This window comes from Pelophylax lessonae (assembly GCF_965119305.1).
Source record: "Pelophylax lessonae genome assembly, chromosome: 10".
NCBI lineage: Eukaryota > Metazoa > Chordata > Amphibia > Anura > Ranidae > Pelophylax > Pelophylax lessonae.
Window position 1 is genome coordinate 7465118 of NC_138777.1, and position 21394 is coordinate 7486511.

Consider the following 21394-nt stretch of genomic DNA (forward strand, 5'->3'; position numbering starts at 1 on the left):
TACCCTGTTGAGTACTTAGCTCTTTGCTGATCGTCATGGCGGACCTCCCGGCCAATTTGAGAGACCGGAAGAGGCCCGCACAGAACATACGATGTCAGAGTTAATGTACCTGTGTTATGTTCAGTTTCTTACAGTTGCAGATGTTTTGTATGTTACATGACCTGTACCTACTTTCGCACATTTGTGGAGTTGTAACCTGTTTATCATTAATACCAATAAACATATTGAAAAGAAATACAAACAAAGTTTAGTGTCACTTTGATGAGGGATTCCTACTTAGGGCAGGGTGGCTACACAAGTGTTAAAAAAATGATAGGTTGCTAAAACACTGTGTAGCCTAAACAGCTACGTGTCATTCAGTTTGCATCTTGAATTTACGAACTAACCTTCCCCCTGAAATAGCACCATTCATTTTTCCTGACACCTAAATATATATCTAGACAAGACAACAGGAAGAGAGTATGTAAACCCTAGATTTATTTTCCAGTATGTTTCACATGATGCCTCACTATATACAGTATTATTAAGCATATTCTTTTTTTTGTGAATGTGTTGCAACGTTTCTTACCCAGAGATCCATGCCAGTAGCAGCACTTCCTGTTTCAGGTTGACAACACTAAACAGATGCTTCACAAATTTCAGCAGTGTTGTCAACCTGTTGTGCTCACTTCTTTAGTTGACCATTGGGATGGCTATCTGCTATACCTGATATTACAAACAGAAAGCTGCATGTTGGTCACAAATCATGACTTCATGACTCGATGACACATGTCCACTGAAGGATTCTAATAAAAGTCTAATCTATTTTTGGCCACATTTGTGCTCACCTTGTGTCTATATTTTTCTATATCATCTGCCTGACCTTTAAGACAAGAAATTATTCTGGGATGAGTACAAAACATGTAGACCGTTGACCATTAATTCCATTGCACGATACACGGGGTCTGAAGTTCTGTCAGATGAGTAATCTCCGGAGTCCGGTAAATGTTCCTCACCTGTACAATTGTGAAGAGAAATATAGTAAACATTTTCATACAAAGTATCTTTTTCTTTGTTTCCTGACAAGCAGAAAAGTGTTGTCATCCACAGATTTTCAAGTAACTTGTCTTTTGGGCGGATCATTGGATGGAAACCATCAACAAAATTCTTAAAGTTCTTATCAGCTTCAGACCAAAAGTTCAAGGATAAGCTACAATTCAAAATCTCTGGATACTTTTCTATAAGAGGAATGTTTGAGGCCCAATTGGGAGGGAGAATGAATGTTACATCCCCGAGTAATCTTCTTAGTGAGGATTCAAATATTATATCATGATATGTTCCACAGAGTATGAACACTTTTACAGAGAATTTCTCAATGGCTCTATACGCATATTCCAAAGCATGACTTTCAGGCATTATTGATTTAATACCAGATCGAAATATAAAGGCCACACAAATTTTAAGACGTGACAAAATTGTTAATATCCAAGTTGAATCACTCTCCCCACTTTCATCCGCAGATGTTACTATTCCAACCCAGGTCCATCCAAAATGTCTAATTAATTCTGATATATAAAGATAAATCATAAAGTCACCTTGAACTGTACGGTAAAAAGAGGAAACAATAGCTCTGTCAGCCAAAGAATTATCCATTGCCCCGTAACTGATCTAAAACACAGGATGACGTGTTTCAACATTGTGGCTATAAACTTACAAGAAATGGCTAAGCTTCGAAGGATTTAGGAAGACACCCCAATTATAAATGAGATTTACTGCACATTCTCCAAACATTTCCATACAAATCCTTAACTGCGTTTGTGAAATACATCAACACAGTGGTGGAACTACCAGGGTCGCAGCAGTCGCACTTGCCACAGGGCCCTGGAGTTCCACCACTGTGGGGGGGGGGGGTGCCGCTGCCCAAGAGATAGTACATTGGACTGGTCATTCACACAGGCACACAGACTCTGCCCGTCCTCTCCGCCCGCCCGGTGATTTCAGTAGGGAAGAAAGATGTCATGTCGGGACTCTGGAGACTGAAAATTATCTGACTCAGGCCGGGCCAGTAGAGTGAAGGGGGAGGAGCTCTCTATCGTGTGTGGGGAGACGCCATGTCGGGATAGGAGTTACTGAAACCACAGGAAGAAAGCCGAAGATACACTGAGACCTAGCAAGGAGGAGGAACCAAGTGATCTGCAAGTGAGTGACACTGATCCCATCCCTCAATATCAGCAATGCCACTAATCCCCCCTCACCCCACCATCACTGCTGCCACTGATCCCCCCCACACCACCAACACCACTTCTGCCACTGATCTCCCCCACCACTAGCACTGCTTTCACTAATCCCCACACCACCACTGTTGTCACTGATCCCCCCCACCACCACTACTTCTGCCACTGATCCCCCCACCACCACTGTTGCCACTGATCCCCATTCCCTACCACCACTGCTGCCACTGATCCCCCCCACCACCGCTGCTGCCACTGATCCCCCCACCACCACTGCTACCACTGATCACCCCACCACCACTGCTGCCACTGATCCCCCACCACCACTGCTGCCACTGATCCCTCCTACCACCACTACTGCTGCCACTGATCCCCCCTAACCACCACTGCCACTGATCCCCCCACCACCACCACTGCTGCCACTGATCCCCCCTCCACTACTGCCATTGATCCCCCCCCACCACCACCACCACCGCTGCCACTGATCCCCCCACCACCACTGCTGCCACTGCTCCCCCCACCACTGCTTCCACTGATCCCCCCTCCACCACTGTTGCCACTAATCCCCCCACCACTACCACTGCTGCCACTGATTCCACCACTACCACTGCTGCCACTGATCCCCGAACTGCCACTGATCCCCCCACCACCACTGCTGCCACTGATCCCCCCCAAACAGCACCAATGCTGCCACTGACCCCCCCATCACCCCCACTGCTGCCACCTTTCCAAACCACCACTGTTGCCACTGATCCACCACCACTGCTGCCACTGATCCTATCCCATCCTATCTCCCAACCAGGATCCTTGCCACTGATCCCATCCCCCCTACCATGGCTACAACTCATCCTATCCTATCTCACCCAACCACCACCCTTGCCACTGATCCTATGCCCCCACACTGCTGCCACTCATCCCATCCCCCCACCACCACTGCCACTGATCCCATCCCCCCACCGCTGCCACTCATCCCATCCCCCCTCACCACTGCCACTCATCCCATCTCCCCCACCACCACTGCCACTTATCTTAATCTATCCCACCCCCCCCCCACCGCTGCCACTCATCCCATCTCCTCCACCCCCGCTACCACTCATTCCATTCTCCTCACCACGGCTGCCACTCATCCTATCCCCCTCCCCACCATTGCCACTCATCCCATTCCATCCCACCACTACCACAGCTTCCTGTCATCCCATCCTACCACCACTGCCGCTCATCCCATTGTATAACCCCTCCACCACAGATGCCAATCATCCAATCTCCCCACCACCACCGCTGCCACTGATCCCATCCCCAACCAACCACTATTGATGCCACTGATCCCATCCCCCACCACCACTGCTGCCACTCATCCCAGGATCTAACTACAGGGGTCGCAATTGCAATGGCCCATGTGTTGCCCCTGTACACCTGGATGCCGGGGGTGGCAAATACAGGAACAAATCCCTTCCATTTTTTTTCCTGCAGCCGCTAAATGCCAGCTTTTTCTCCTCCTCTCCCTCCCAGGCATTCAGCGACAGCAGGAGGAAAATGGAGGGAATTTGTTCCTCTAAATGTCGCCCCCACCGCCCCTCCTATCCAGGTCCTGCTGCCCTCGTGGATATTCTCAATCGGTGGTGGATAATCTCAATCGGTGGTGGTTATTTAATAATACGCAGTATCACACTGTGTCTTCACCTAGAAGATTCTGCATTTCTGGAGTATCACTGGTTTTATCACTGACTTTTTCATTTTATACCAGCACACAGTATCATGCTGTATTTTCATGTAAAATTATTTGCAACCTTTGGACTATCACGGGTGATTTGCCATTGATATTTATATCTACATTTAATAAAGGTTTTTGTGATTGTCACTATACACAAATTTTCATTTTGTTTCTTAGCGCAACTCTTTTTGGTATTCATGTTTGGTTGGGTGGTATCTCACTGTATAGTTGCAGCTCATATGTATAATTTCTATTTTCTTTCGTGTCGTTTAGCGCAGTTATTTTTTCCTTTTCACAAAACTAGTAAAAAGCAGTCAAAAAACATGAGTAGGGAAAACAGTCAGTGGCCTCCACCTGTAAAACCATTCCTGTTTTGGAAATAATCTCATTGTTGCCCATCTAGTGCATCTGTTGTTAATTTCACGAACAACAAAGCAGCTGAAACCGATTAACAACCCCCTCTGCTACTGAACTGACCAGATAAATATCCCAGGAGTTTAATTGACATGATGCTATACTCTGATTAAAAAGTGTTCCTTTCATTTTTTGAGCAGTGAATATATACATATATATTTTTTTTATTGTACCTAAATGCTTTTGCTGCTCTTCTGTAATGTTAAAAAGTGAAAGTGTTGTGAAAATTTGTTCCCAAAAAAAAAAAGAAATAACGGATGAGACTGACAAAACAATCCTGATACACCAGACTTCAGACATAGTTAAGTAAAATTTGAACTATCAAGGCAGTAGTGTCACCACATGATTAGTGATGTCGCGAACCTAAAATTCGCTGTTCGCGAACGGCGAACGCGAACATCGGCAAATGTTCGCCAACCGGCGAACCGGGCGAACCGCCATAGAGTTCAATAGGCAGGCGAATTTTAAAACACACAGGGACTCTTTCTGGCCACAATAGTGATGGAAAAGTTGTTTCAAGGGGACTAACACCTGGACTGTGGCATGCCGGAGGGGGATCCATGGCAAAACTCCCATGGAAAATTACGTAGTTGACGCAGAGTCGGGTTTTGATCCATAAAGGGCATAAATCACCTAGCATTCCTAAATTGTTTGGAATAACGTGCTTTAAAACATCCAGTGTGTGAATACGATCAGGTATGATGTTTTATCGGTCAAGTAGTGTAAGGGTTACGCCCGTCGCCCGCTTCACAGTGACAGACCAAACTCTGACAGACCAAACTCCCCGTTTAACAGTCAGTCAGTCCATTTGCACAACCGCAAACTCCCCATTTGCACAAGGTTGGATACCAAGCTAGCCATGTCCCGTTCCTTGTCCTCACTGACATCATTGAAGGTCTCTTCCTCCACCCAGCCACGTACGACACCAAGGGTCCCCGAAAGGTGAGAACAAGCCCCCTGGGACGCCTGCTGTGGCTTGTATTCCACCTCCTCAAAGCCACCTACCTCCTCTGACTTCTCTTCTTCAGACTCCTCTCTCTGCGTTGCCACAGGTCCAGCAATTGACAACGACAAGGCTGCTTCTGGTGGTGATGGGGAGTGGACCACAACTCTTCCTCTTCATGCTCATCTACAGTCTGATCCAGTACTCTTTACAGGGCACGCTCCAGAAAAAACGCATATGGGATGAGGTCGATGATGTTGCCTTGGGTTCGACTGACCACCAGGGTTGTCACCTCCGCAAAAGGACGCATGAGCCTACAGCCATTGTTCATGAGCATTCAGTAACGCAGCCAAAAAATACCCAGCTCCGCAGAAAGAATGAAAGAAAATGAATGTTTTTTCTATGAAAAATTATCCTGCGGATCGCTTTTGGTCTGTTCACAATGAAGCAACGACCTTATCATCTGGGGTGTGCCAACACACTCCTAGAGGTGATGATCGCTTCATTGTGATACGCAAGCCCCTTCACCACGACAAGGTAACGATCACGAAGGGGAATTGACACATGTATGTGCCTTTTTTTTTGTTTTTTGTTTTTTTGCAGCCACAGAGGCCAGAAAAATTAGGCATGTACACATGCATGAAAAAGTAGGTATTGTTGCAGCCACTGCTGTAGCAGCGGCCTGAAAAATTGAGGTTTTCAAGGCAGAAAGTGCACTAAAACATTGCGGCTTGAACCGTAGTTGGTGGCGGAGACGTCACGTAAGTCATCCGGCATGCAGAGAATGATTAAAGACAGCAGCGTGTGGACCATTTTTAGGCCAAGGCATCTCAGTCATCACCAGGCCTTTTTTAGTCAAATGCATCCCCCACTGTCAGTCCCTTCGGGATCCATGTCTCATTCATCTTAATAAACGTGAGGTAATCAAGACTTTTTTGACCTAGGCGACTTCTCTTCTCAGTGACAATACCTCCTGCTGCACTGAAGGTCCTTTCTGACAGCACACTTGAAGCGGGGCAGGCCAGAAGTTCAATGGCAAATTGGGATAGCTCAGGCCACAGGTCAAGCCTGCACACCCAGTAGTCAAGGGGTTCATCGCTCCTCAGAGTGTCGATATCTGCAGTTAAGGCAAGGTAGTCTGCTACCTGTCGGTCGAGTCGTTCTCTGAGGGTGGACCCCGAAGGGCTGTGGCGATGCATAGGACTAAAAAAGCTCTGCATGTCCTCCATCAACAAGACGTCTGTAAAGCGTCCTGTCCTTGCCGGCGTGGTTGTGGTTGTAGGAGGAGTATTACTTTCACCTCTTCCCCTGTTGGATTCCCGTTGTGCTGTGACATCACCCTTATATGCTGTGTAAAGCATACTTTTCAACTTATTTTGTAGCTGCTGCATCCTTTGCGACTGCCGGTAATTGGGTAACATATCAGAGACTTTCTGCTTATACCGGGGGTCTAGTAGCGTGGCCACCCAGTACAGGTCGTTCTCCTTCAGCCTTTTTATACGAGGGTCCCTCAACAGGCATGACAGCATGAAAGACCCCATTTGCACAAGGTTGGATGCCGAGCTACTCATGTCCAATTCCTCGTCCTCACTGATGTCATTGAAGGTGTGTTCTTCCCCCCAGCCACGTACAACACCACGGGCAGAGGCGTAACTAGAACCTTCAGGGCCCCGATGCAAGAAACCATGAAGGGCCCCCCAGACCCCTGGCCGGGGCCCTTCCCTTCAAGCCCGGGGCTCTTCCCACTAATCCTGGGGCTCTTTAATCTCATTGCATTGCCTTTTATTATGGTCCCGCATCAGGATCCTTTCACAAGTTCTGCAGTGGGCCCCCTTCCTGCAATCTTGGGGCCTCCCCACAGTGGTGAAATTCCAGGGCCCGGTCGCAAGTGTGACCTTTGAGATCCTAGAAGTTCACCCACTGGTTTGCTACCGGGCCCCCTGGAGCATGGGGCCCGGTAGCGATTGCAACCCCTGCAACCCCTGTAGTTATGCCCCTGACCACGGGTACCAGATAGGTGACAACGAGCACCCTGGGATGCCTGCTGTGGTTGGTGTTCCTCCTCCTCAAAGCCACATTCCTCCTCTGACTCCTCTTCCTCACACTCCTCTTCCAGTGTTGCCGCAGGTCCAGCAAGCGATGGTAAGGCTGTTTCTGGTGGTGGTGATGGTGACCACAACTCTTCCTCTTCCTCTTCACGCTCATCTACGGCCTGATCCAGCACTCTTCGCAGGGCACGCTCCAGGAAAAAAACATATGGGATGATGTCGCTGATGGTGCCTTCGGTGTGACTCACTAGGTTTGTCACCTCCTCAAAAGGACGCATGAGCCTACAGGCATTGCGCATGAGCGTCCAGTAACGTGGCAAAAAAATACCCAGCTCCGCAGAGGCTGTCCTAGCACCCCGGTCATACAAATACTCGTTGACCGCTTTTTCTTGTTGGAGCAGGCGGTCGAACATTAGCAGTGTTGAATTCCAACGTGTCGGGCTGTCGCAAATCAAGCGCCTCACTGGCATGTTGTTTCGCCGCTGAATATCTGCAAAGTGCGCCATGGCCGTGTAGGAACGCCTGAAATGGCCACACACCTTCCTGGCCTGCTTGAGGACGTCCTGTAAGCCTGGGTACTTCTGCACAAAACGTTGCACAATCAGATTCAACACATGTGCCATGCACGGCACATGTGTCAACTTGCCCAAATTCAATGCCGCCAACAAATTGCTGCCATTGTCACACACCACTTTGCCGATCTCCAGTTGGTGCGGGGTCAGCCACTGATCCACCTGTGCGTTCAGGGCGGACAGTAGTGCTGGTCCGGTGTGACTCTCTGCTTTCAGGCAAGTCAACCCCAAGACAGCGTGACACTGTCGTATCCGGCATGTGGAATAGCCCCTGGGGAGCTGGGGGGGTGCAGTTGGTGTGGAGCAAGACGCAACAGCAGAAGAGGACTCAGCCGAGGAGGTTAGCAAAGAGGATGGAGTAGGAGGAGTAGAGGAGGTGGCAGCAGGCCTGCCTGCAAGTCGTGGCGGTGTCACCAACTCCTCTGCAGCAGAGCCACGCATTCCATGCTTGGCAGCCGCCAGCAGGTTTACCCAATGCGCAGTGTAAGTTATATACCTGCCCTGACCGTGCTTTGCAGACCAGCTATCAGTGGTCAGATGGACCCTTGCCCCAACACTGTGTGCCAGACGTGACATGATTTCCTTTTCCACAATAGAGTACAGGTTGGGGATTGCCTTTTGTGAAAAATAATTTCGGCCGGGTACCTTCCACTGCGGTGTCCCAATAGCGACAAATTTTTTGAAGGCCTCAGACTCCACCAGCTTGTATGGTAAAAGCTGGCGGGCTAAGAGTTCCGACAAGCCAGCTGTCAGACGCCGGGCAAGGGGGTGACTCTGTGAGATTGGCTTCTTACGCTCAAACATTTCCTTGACAGACACCTGACTGTGGGCAGGTGACGAGCAGGAACTGCTGAAGGTGAGAGGCGGAGGGGCGGGTTGTTGATAGGGGGCATGGAGGACAGCAGTGGTTGACGTGGCTGAAGATGCTGGACCAGGAGGAGGATGGTGGCTTTCAGTTTGTGTGCTGCTTTTACTCATGTGTTGATCCCATAGGCGTTTGTGATGTGAGATCATGTGCCTTCGCAAAGCAGTTGTACCTAGGTGGGTGTTGGACTTCCCACGACTCAGTTTCTTTTGGCACAGGTTACAAATGGCATCGCTGATATCAGAGGCAGACACACAAAAAAAATGCCACACTGCTGAGCTTTGCAAGGACGGCATTCTGGTGGTGGCAACAGCTTGCGTTGATTGGCGTGCTGTCTGGCTGACCCCAGGTGCCGAATCTACATGCTGTCTGACTGCGCCACTAGCTCCTTGCGATGACCTCCTCCCCCTGCTTCCAACTCGTCTCCTCCTCCTCTCTGTCTCCCCATCTGAACTTTCCCACTCTTCTTCTGCTCTTCGAGCAGGCACCCAGGTGACATCCACAGACACATCGTCATCATCAGCCGCTTCACTTGACAACTCAGCAAAGGCAGCAGCAGCAGGTACAACATCATCATCATCATCATCACAATGTACGTCCATGTGTATAATGCTGCCTGACTGAGACATATCCCCGTTATCTACATCCTCTGGCACTAATAGTTGCGCATCACTTATTTCTTCCAACTGATGTGAAAATAACTCCTCTGACGGATCAAGTGAAGCGGCTGTGGTGCTAGTGTTGGTGGTGGTGCCGGCGGGCTGGCGAGTGGTAAATTGAGAGGTGCCCGAAGCTGAGCTGGAGGAGGATGGTGCATTAGGGTTTCCGAGCAGAAGCTGTAGACGATTGGGTGTCCTGTGTAAGCCAGTCAACTATGGCCTCAGAATTTTTTGAGTTCAGGGTCTGTGGTGGCCTCTGAACACTGGGCATTATTCTAGGGCCTAAGGAAATCACAGCACCACGACCACGACGGCCCTTGCGGGGTGGCCTGCCTCTGCCTGTAATTTTTTTTTTTTAATGTGTTGTACTATGAGTGCAAGGTGCTGTGCCACCCTATAGGAGTGTTGGGCAGTGGGTACAGTACACTCTCTGTGGACCTGACAGTCACTGGCACCCAGGCAACTGCAATTAAAAAAAATATATATATTTTTTTACTTTGCAAGCTGCTGTGCCACCTTATATATCAGTGGTGGGTGGGCAGTGGCACAGTACACTCTCTGTGGACCTGACAGCAGTCACTGGCACCCAGGCAACTGCAATTAAAAAAAATATATATTTTTTTTTACTTTGCAAGCTGCTGTGCCACCTTATATATCAGTGGTGGGTGGGCAGTGGCACAGTACACTCTCTGTGGACCTGACACTGACAGCAGTCACTGGCACCCAGGCAACTGCAATTAAAAGATATATATATATATATTTTTACTTTGCAAGCTGCTGTGCCACCTTATATATCAGTGGTGGGTGGGCAGTGGCACAGTACACTCTCTGTGGACCTGACAGCAGTCACTGGCACCCAGGCAACTGCAATTAAAAAATATATATATTTTTTTTTACTTTGCAAGCTGCTGTGCCACCTTATATATCAGTGGTGGGTGGGCACACAGTGGCACTGCAGTGGGCACAGTACACTCTGTGGACCTGACAGTAACTGGCAGCCCAGGCAACTGCAATAATAAAAAATATTTTTTTTTTTCACTTTGCAACAAGATGCTGTGCCACCGTATATATATCAGTGGTGGGCAGTGCACTGCAGTGGGTACAGTGCACTCTGTGGACCTGACACAGCACTCACTGCAATTATGACAGAGGAAAAAAAAAATATTTTTTAAAATGCAAGGTACTGTGCCTGTGCCACCCGAAATGAGTGTGGTGTGCACACAGTACAGTCTGTGGTAGGTCTGTGGCCTCTCACACACAGCGGGCAGGCAACTGCAGTGTACAATATATATATATATAAAGAAAAAACTCTATTACCTTACCAGCCCTTAAAAGGGCTTTTGGGGACACTATATATATATATATATATATATATATATATATATATATATATATGTATATATATAAATAAAAAAAAATCCTCAATTACCAGCCCTTAAAAGGGCTTTTGGGGACACTAGATAGATATAGATATATATATATAAGAAGAAAAAACTCAATTACCAGCCCTTAAAAGGGCTTTTGGGGACGCTAGATATATATAAACATAAGACATATAAACTCCTGAAGAAGCGCTCACCGCGCGAAACATGTAGAGTTTGCCTCTGATCGAAATATTATTGTTCAAATACCGAGCCTCAAAAAATCACCATCGGTGGATTTGGTTCTAACGTCCTACATTGTATGCCAGGAACAGCCCTAGGGCCGTCTGGTACCTCTGTTTTTTTAGAAATCCTATAGATGGTATATTTTGCCCATTAGAGTGGTTCTAGAGGCCCGGTTCATTTCAATGAGTATATAAGGCTATGTATGCCTTTTTAGACTTTGTTTTTTGATCTAATTGTTTTGTTCTGTTTTTTGTATAGCACTTGTGGTGGTACACATATGTTATATATGTCTTTTTAAATCTTTTCTAAATAAAATATTTGAAGTTTTACGACATAACTGTCTGGTTGTCAGTGCCAATAAAGTCCATGCAGTCTTACTTTTCCAAGTAAAATTTGAAGACATTACCTGTAGGTTGTGGCACCACATCCATATAAAGTGTACAAAAGCAAAAAACTAGGAAACTAGAAACTAGGACTTTAACAGTTGCCACTTTTTATTTTATAATCCTAAGTATGAAAGAGAGAGTACTCGTATATATAAAAAGTAACAAGCTTTATTGGAACAACATGTTTAAAATATAATAAAAGCATATCAACAGAGCATACAGGTATTAATAATCCCCATCATGAATGAATAGGTACGTCTACATACAAAGAGATCTGTCTGAATGGCCCGCTGTCAATGAGTCTAGTGGTATATATAAGGGTAAGCATAAATCCACAATTTGCAGGGCCAGATGTAGAAATCAGTGTATCAGCACCAAATACATCACTACGTGTTTCACCAAAGGCTTCTTCAGGGGATCCTTTTGGTACTGGAAGATATATTATAATTAGTGTTCAAATTAATTAAGTATTATGAGATGCATGCACATATAGAAACAATACAGGTATTGTAGTTGTGATAGTCATATAGTGCGGAAGTATTCGGCCCCCTTGAACTTTTCGACCTTTTGCCGCATTTCAGGCTTCAAACATAAAGATATAAAACTGTAATTTTTTGTGACGAATCAACAACAAGTGGGACACAATCATGAAGTGGAACGAAATTTATTGGATATTTCAAACTTTTTTAACAAATAAAAAATTGAAAAATTGGGCGTGCAAAATTATTCAGCCCCTTTACTTTCTCCAGAAGTTCAGTGAGGATCTCTGAATGATCCAATGTTGACCTAAATGACTAATGACGATAAATAGAATCCACCTGTGTGTAATCAAGTCTCCGTATAAATGCACCTGCACTGTGATAGTCTCAGAGGTCCGTTTAAAGCGCAGAGAGCATCATGAAGAACAAGGAACACACCAGGCAGGTCCGAGATACTGTTGTGGAGAAGTTTACAGCTGGAGTTGGATACAAAAAGATTTCCCAAGCTTTAAACATCCCAAGGAGCACTGTGCAAGCGATAATATTGAAATGGAAGGAGTATCAGACCACTGCAAATCTACGAAGACCTGGCCGTCTCTATAAACTTTCAGCTCATACAAGGAGAAGACTGATCAGAGATGCAGCCAAGAGGCCCATGATCACTCTGGATGAACTGCAGAGATCTACAGCTGAGGTGGGAGACTCTGTCCATAGGACAACAATCAGTCGTATACTGCACAAATCTGCCCTTTATGGAAGAGTGGCAAGAAGAAAGCCATTTCTTAAAGATATCCATAAAAAGTGTCATTTAAAGTTTGCCACAAGCCACCTGGGAGACACCAAACATGTGGAAGAAGGTGCTCTGGTCAGATGAAACTAAAATCGAACTTTTTGGCAACAATGCAAAACATTATGTTTGGCGTAAAAGCAACACAGCTCATCACCCTGAACACACCATCCCCACTGTCAAACATGGTGGTGGCAGCATCATGGTTTGGGCCTGTTTTTCTTCAGCAGGGACAGGGAAGATGGTTAAAATTGATGGGAAGATGGATGGAGCCAAATACAGGACCATTCTGGAAGAAAACCTGATGGAGTCTGCAAAAGACCTGAGACTGGGACGGAGATTTGTCTTCCAACAAGACAATGATCCAAAACATAAAGCAAAATCTACAATGGAATGGTTCACAAATAAACATATCCAGGTGTTAGAATGGCCAAGTCAAAGTCCAGACCTGAATCCAATCGAGAATCTGTGGAAAGAACTGAAAACTGCTGTTCACAAACGCTTTCCATCCAACCTCACTGAGCTCGAGCTGTTTTGCAAGGAGGAATGGGCAACAATTTCAGTCTCTCGATGTGCAAAACTGATAGAGACATACCCCAAGCGACTTACAGCTGTAATCGCAGCAAAAGGTGGCGCTACAAAGTATTAACTTGAAGGGGGTTGAATAATTTTGCACGCCCAATTTTTCAGTTTTTTATTTGTTAAAAAAGTTTGAAATATCCAATAAATTTCGTTCCACTTCATGATTGTATCCCACTTGTTGTTGATTCTTCAAAAAATATTACAGTTTTATATCTTTATGTTTGAAGCCTGAAATGTGGCAAAAGGTCGAAAAGTTCAAGGGGGCCGAATACTTTCACAATGCACTCTATATAACTTTACATCACAGAAAAAAGGAAAACATTTCTCTAATAGATAAGTACTCACTTATATGTCAAACAGGCCTGGGAGCCATCGAGTATCTGGTCTACAACAACTGGAACAAGGGGGCTGTGTGTATCCAGCTCATAAACGGGGGGAGGGGGGGGGAGAGACCATGCATCAATCCAACCAGCTAATGAGGAGTATCACTAAGATTGAGCCTAAACCTAATAGATAAACATAGTGAGGGTTCTATATAAATGCATATAGATAGACATGTCTATAAATGACTCGAAGTGGATAATCATACAGTCAGGGATCCCATAGTGGGGAGAATGGAGTGGAAGGCAGCCACAAAGTGTATGATAGTAATGAATGGGACAATATGTGTTTACTATTTTAGTGCCATTAAAGAACTCAGTTTAGAAATGATGGGGGGGGGGGGGGCAGTAAGCTTCCAACTCATAGCTTGGAAGGGACTGTACATTCTTAGATAGATAAGCCGCCCCATGTATCACTGTCCTCTAGAAAGAAACAGCAACAGCAGCATTTGCTATAATATAAAAGCCATTCCATACGTAGGTCTCTAAATTGCCAGTAACTGTCCGACATGAAAGGAGGATAAAAACTAACCTAATGTGTGAAGTATTTAAAAGGCTTCTCCTGTCCCAGTCCAGGCTGTACCCCCCTTTAGTCCCAGGAGAGTGATCGTCTTAACACCTCCTCTAAATAGGGAGGCAGACATGGCTGCCAGAAGCATGGCTCTTCCCAGGACTGGCCCAAGACATTGTGCTTCCTGGGTCCAAGAAAGAATCCCCCCCAAAAAAAAAAAACATGTCCACCAAGAGGCTCCCACATCCATTATTTTACATCATTATAATTAAAACTAAAATTTAATTTATGAGGAAGTCAGATTTACATTCAACAGTCTATATGCAATTGCATTTGGGGTGGGGGGGTTAAGGGACTGCTTTGTGAGGGAGGTTAAGGGGCTGATTTGTGGGGTATAGGGGCATAAAAAAACAAACAAACAAAAAAAAACCCTGTAATAACTTAAGAAAATATAACATTTTGAAAATACTATATATACTGTTATCTTCTTCCATACCTCACCACCGGATAGGTCCACCAAACACCCACTGTCTGTCCTCCTGTCCCTCCTGTGGCTGCCGGGGCCACTGCCCAAGAAGATCCAGTCTGCCCTGCGTGAGATGGAGTGTGCTGATGTCTGATGTAATTGCGCACACCACAATCATGCGAGGAATGTTCCCTGAAGAAGACGCTCCACCTCCTCATATTCCTCAGTTTGCACTTTGGTATGAGATGGGGAAATGCTGCCCGTAATGCGCTGCAAACTGATAACACAAAAAACGACTGGAAAAAAAATGTTGGTCGGCAGTTTGCTGCCCCTGTCAAAGTTCTGCTTGGGTCCGATGGACCCAGCAGGACCCATGGTAGGGCCGGCCCTGACTCCTCCTCCACGCCCCCGTGCTGACCACCAGCACGTGGGATTGGCGCCGCTGCTCTCTTCCCTTTTTTTTTTTTTAGCTACTGGGTATGTGGGCCACTGCTTTTTCCTGTGAGGTGCTGTGGGGCCAGGCTGAATGGATAAATAGATGCTGAACTGACTGGTGTTAGTGCAAGTTTTGGACATGCGGCCAGTTTGTAACTGAAGCCCAGCTTGAGCTTCTCTTTAACAGTGGCAACCATTAAAGTCCTAGTTTCCATTGGTTGCTTTTGCAGACTTCAGACATCATTCATGCTATTATACTCACTTGCACGTAGTTATACACAGATGATAGCTGGGCTATAGGCAGGGTTGTGGTTGAACTCTGATCTCCAATAAAACCAGCTAATTTCTGGTGGTCTCGGCAGGAATAATTTGGGATAGTCTCTCCCGGGCCGGATAAAATCTGTAGAACACTTTTTACAGCTTTGTTTGGATTAGAACACGAATCATAAATATGATATCCTAGGGTCACATTAGGCAGGATCGTTGGATTTTTATTCACTTGGTCAATGGCAAAAAGGAACATTTGAATATTCTTGTAGTAATGTTGCAAAGGTCTGTTAATATAAGGGAATAATAATATGGATACAAGAAGTCATCAGTTTCCTAACACTTATTGCTTTAATACAAATATGTAAATGAAAAAATCTTATAACAACCAATCAGTTTTCCCATCAAAGCTGAACTTAGGCAGATACAGAAATCAGAATTGTATTTGGTAATATCTCATAAACTGGCTTACCAATAGGGATGAGCTTCAGGTTCAGGTCAGTCATGAGTTCAACCTTAACCAAAGTTGTTTGCCATTTGCCGAATGGACGAATGAAATGGCTAGTATTGGTCAGTTCACCCACCACCTGAATTGTTGGCTACTGCAGAAGGAAATCATGTAATGGTGGCATCACTACTGCCACTAACTGATGACAGTTTCCTGCTGCCCGGGTATCCCGGTAGGCCAGTCAGGCCCTGAGCACTACTCACCCCCATGATCATGGCTGTGGACCAAGCAGTTCTTAAAGGCCTAGAGCAGTGAAATCAGAATTTACAAATCCAAGCCATGCGAATCACACAGACCGAGGAGCCGATCTCCCCTTTTGAAGATGAAACTGCAGCAATATCTGCAACGGTGGCTAGACTCTCTAACGGGAGCTTCAAGATAAGGTTAATGACCTGGAATATCGATCAAAATGTAACAATTTGTGCATGATAGGCTACCAGAATCCTACATGCCCACCATGCTTAGCAAACTCTGTTCCACTACTATCCCAGAGCAGTTGAGTCATGTTGTCGCTATGCCTGGTGGAGTGTGCTTATCTCAATGGTTAACTCACAGAGTCGCAGTCCAAGATTAGAATGGTAATTGTCCTCTGCCTCCATAATGAAGATAAATATGCTATTCTCCAAAAATTCCAGCGGATGCCTAATCTTTCCATTAATGATCATCTACTACTACTTTTTACCAACTATTCCATCGAGGTGATGCACCAATGCAAAGTCTTCTCATCCATCTGCTCCTCCATCTACAACAACCATGTCAAATTCACCATGGCGTACTGGCTGTTCTCCACATTCAATCCTCCACTGGAGACCGCATCTCCTTCACATCTCCCTCAGAGGTGGAGCACTACCTCATACTTAGCTCATAGCTATAGATCAGGGAGAATCTTACCCCTCTTATGGACTCTCCTTTCCTAGAAGATCTGCTTTATCCTCTCGGAATCCACAGAAGCCTCCTCATAGGCGTGTTCACTTTGGCCTTCCAGATGAATGCTCCGTAAACTGCTGAACTGCTCTACCTAAGCTTACACTTGCTTTACTCTAATTATTTGTTAACTCCCTCTGGTTGCTTTTTGGGTCATTTTCTTGTCTGCTAGATATTCCGAATTGGTTTCTCTCTTGGAACTTATGGGCTCTCCCTATTAGGGATGGCCTTGCGGTTCACCCGGCAGTTGGTTTGCTGCGAATTTTGCTTGTTCGCTACCCGCCAATTTTGCAAACACATGGCGTTGTTCGCGGCGGCCATATTAATTTACATTGGGGAGAACTTTGACCCATGACACAGCTGTCAGGTGGAACGGGACAGCCAATTGAAACATTTCAGCACATGGACACGCCCCCTACCCTATAGATAGACCTGAGCTGTCGGCCATTTCACATTCCGTTTTTTGCCAGTGTAGGGAGAGGTTGCCTGTGCTCATGAGGGAGAGATTGCCAGACACAAATAGCTCTGTGAAGATCCACAAAAGTCCTTTTCAGGGCTGATATTTCAGTATAGGTCTACTAGTATCTTTTCAGGTTAGGGGCAGGTATCCAGTCGGTGCTTTAGGAGCAGTTAGAGATCGGCAGCAGTCACACACAAATCGCTCTGTTAATGTCAACAAAAGTCCTTTTCAGGGCTGGCATTTCGGTATAGGTCCAGTCTCTCTTCAGTATAGAGACAGGTATCCAGTCTGCGCTTTAGGGGCAGTTAGAGATCTGCATCTGCAGTGACACAAATCCCTCTGTTAATGTCCACAAAAGTAATTTAAAGGGCTGCAAATTTTTTGGTATTGCTGTGCAGTGCACTAAAAAGGGGGGGAGGGGGGGGGGGAGGGGGGTAATCCACAGTATAATATACTTTGTAGAAAGCATATTATAGTGGATTAGTAGTATTATTGTGCACTGTGCAGCATTGTGACAGGTGTGATGACTGAGTGTTGCTGCAGCAACACTACACACAGTGACAAAAGCACTTATAATGTATTATAACTGGTGTGTTAGACCAATGGCCCCCCCAATACGACATATTGAAGTGGGGTGTTATCTGAGTATACTTTTACATGTTTATTTGTGTCCTGCCACAATATTGCCTCTTTTGCTGAGTTAAGTCTGGTACACACAGTGCCAAACTCACTGGCCAATTTTTTTGAACTGCTGTGATAGACCAGTGGCCCCCCAATACCACATATTGAAGTGGGGTGTTATTTAACAGTATAATTTTCTAAGAGTGTATTTTAGTCCTGCAAAAATTTGGCCTCTTGCTGTGTAAACTGTGCTACACACAGTGACAACAGTTAGTTTCCAATTATTTGTAGAACTGGTGTAATAAACCTGTGGCCCCATAATACCACATATTGAAGTGGGGTGTTATCTGAGTATACCTTTACAAGTGTATTTGTGTCCTGCAACAATATTCCCTCTTTTGCTGTGTTAAGTCTGGTACACACAATTTTTTGAACAACTGGTGTGATAGACCAGTGGCCCCCCAATACCACATATTGAAGTGATGTGTTATTTAACAGTATTATTTTCTAAGATTGTATTTTAGTCCTGCAAAAATGTGGCCTCTTTTGCTGTGTTAAAGAGGAAGTAAACCCTCCTCTACAACTTGTACCCATAGGTAAGCCTATGATAAGGCTTACCTATAGGTACTGTAAATATCTCCCAAACATGTACCGTTTAGGAGATATTTACCTTACATGCAGCCAGTGACGTCACTGGCGCATGCGCTCTGAGGAACGGCCGCTGGTGCCGTTCCTTCAGAGTCCCGTGCCGTGACTGTCGGCTCTCGCGCGCGTGCGCGGGAGTGACGTCACCGCGGCTCTGGCCAATCAGATGGCCGGATGCCGCGATCCCGGAAGACGGGCAACTGGACATGTCGCCCGTCATAGAGGTGAGTGAGCGGCACGGCGGGGGCTCGTTCTAAGGTAAGTATTGCATAATGAGCTAGTATGCGATGCATACTAGCTCATTATGTCTTTCTCTTGCAGGGTGAAAAAAAAAAAAAAACAATGCGAGTTTACAACCTCTTTAACTGTGCTACACACAGTAACAACAATTACTGGCCAATTATTTGTAGAACTGGTGTGATAAACCTGTGGCTCCCCAATACCACAGATTGAAGTGAGGTGTTATTTAACAGTATACTTTTCTAAGATTGTATTTTAGTCCTGCAAACATTTGGCCTCTTTTGCTGTGTTAACTGAGCTACACACAGTGACAACAGTTACTGGCCAATTATTTGTAGAACTGACAAACTGACGGACCGGCAGATAGGGAGGAGAGGCAGGCAGAACTTGCATTGCACAAGAGGTACAAAGCAGACTGCAAATGTATCAGGAGTGAGCCATCAACCATGTACAGTCACATCTGGCGTTCCCAGGACATCGTCACATGGCTTGGTAGTGTGGGCTTTTTCTAATGTGTCCGTTTCTGACAACAGTGTTGCCATCTGCAGCCTTTGCAGTCAATGCATAAGTCGCGGTAAGCCCAACACTCACCTAGGGACGACAGTCTTAAGAAGGCACCTGAAATCCCATCACCGAGCCCAGTGGGAGCAACACCGTCAGAACCCACAAAGCCACACTCCAGCCTCTCACCGTCCAGCCTCTTCTCCTTCTCCTATTCTCCTGTCTCCTCACAGTTGTCCAGCGCTCCACCTTCCATGATGCCGTCATCACGTTGTTCTGGAAAAAGGCAGGTTTCTGTGGCTCAAATGTTGGAGCGTAAAAAAGGTGTCCGACAGGTGTCCGACTACATCGGGTTAACGGCCGATGTGGACGCTCTGAGGAGTGATGAACCCCTGGACTACTGGGTGGGCAGGCTTGACCTCTGGCCAGAGCTTGCACAATTTGCAATGGAACTGTTGGCTTGCCCCCCAGTGTCCTGTCCGAAAGGGGGAATCGTGACCGATAAGCGCACTCGCCTAGCTCATGACAGTGTAGACTACATCACGTTTGAATGAGGCATGGATCTCTGAGGAATTCAACACATGTGACCAGTAGACCATGTTTCATTGAAATTCCTCATGACAGGACACAAATATCTGCCAGACCGCCATCCACCCACAACAATTCCTGGTCCTTGTCTTCGCTAAATACAGCGGCATAAAAGGCATTTCATGTCCATTGAATGGCTAATTTTTGGGGCCTATACAGGCCGACACTTACTTCTGTATACTGTGAATGCCTAATGTACCTTCAGCCACAGAATACTAAGTTCTTAGCTGTCAGGTAAACCCATGTGGGCTAATTTTTGGAGCCAATACTGGCCGACACTTACTTCTGTATCCTGTGAATGCCTAATGTACCTTTAGCCACAGAATACAAAGTTCTTAGCTGTCAGGTAAACGCTTGTGGGCTAATTTTTGGGGCCTGGAATGGCCGACACCTACTTCTTTATCCTGTGAATGCCTAATTTTTCAGACTGGAATTGAAAATCAATGGGTCTGTAAAGGTTCTGCCAAATTGTGGAATGGATGCAGACCCATTTTACAGATGTGAGAATGGACCCTATATGTATTAGATATGTATTTACCGGCTGCTGTCAGCTCTGGCTGAAAAAAAAAAAATATATATATATATATATACTGTATATATATATATATTTTTTTTGCTGTAAAAAAAAAAAAAAAAAATTTAGGGCAACTTTTTCAATTGCGATACTTCTGTTATGACATTGTCCATGTGCTGGGACTATTTGTGCACAGCTACTACGTATTTTGTGGCTGCAAATATGACCTAAAGGTTTTTAAAGTTCGCCTCCCATTAAAGTCAATGGGGCCCACCGCGAAACTCGCGGTTCGCAGACTTTTGAGAAAATTTGCGGCTGACGTTCGCGAACCTCCCCGGCCGATGTTCGTCCATCTCTATTGCCTATTATGGGAAGTAGGGATCCAGTCAATTTTATTTCTCTTGAGTAAGCTCCCTTAGCCTCACTTTCGGAATTCATCACGTTGTTGACCATCATTAGAGAATGATTTGCTCTCTCCATGGGATCAAAGGCTGAACTGAGCTCTTTATCATGCTCTGACCAGAAGAAGCAGACAAAATCCCCAGTCTGAAAAGAAAAAGGTATGGTGGCGCTGCCTAAAGATAAAGTGTCAGATGTGTTAAATAAGCTAATTTTTTAAAAACTTTGTAAAAACTGTATATAATGACCTAACATATAAGTAAAGCGTCAAATGTGCTCAAATGTTCCTATACACAAATACATAGATATAAATAAATAAAGTGCCAATCAATATATTAAGGCCTTATAATAATAAATATATACAGAACAGTGCTAAAAATCACCAATCATAGATCGATATCATCATCCAAAAATAAATTACATAATCCAATAGACCCAGTAGTGCAAAGTTCAAAAAATCTGTGCAAAAATTTGTTCGTAATTCTGAAAATCACTCCGTGCAGATAGGTGCGATGGTGCTCCCCCAATTGGACCACACTCACCAGATGGAGGTACCCCTGCAGGGGTCAGAGGTATATAGCCAATAAACAGGGTCAGACTCCCCCAACTGCTATGGCACCGATCAGCCCAGATGGTATTTCAGCCCACGCATATAAAAGTGTAGTTCCTATC

The 21394-nt window shown here is 45.5% G+C and overlaps 1 protein-coding gene across 1 annotated transcript; it reads right to left on the reverse strand.

Annotated features, from left to right (window-relative positions):
• Positions 1-864: 864 nt before the first annotated feature.
• LOC309565371 (vomeronasal type-2 receptor 1-like) lies at positions 865-15578 on the reverse strand (the record flags this gene model as incomplete). The annotated part of the gene is made up of 2 exons (XM_082270293.1): positions 865-1647; positions 15318-15578. 2 exons carry the CDS (start codon positions 15576-15578, stop codon positions 865-867), a joined length of 1044 nt encoding a protein of 347 aa, XP_082126419.1.
• Between the last annotated feature and the right edge of the window lie 5816 nt (positions 15579-21394).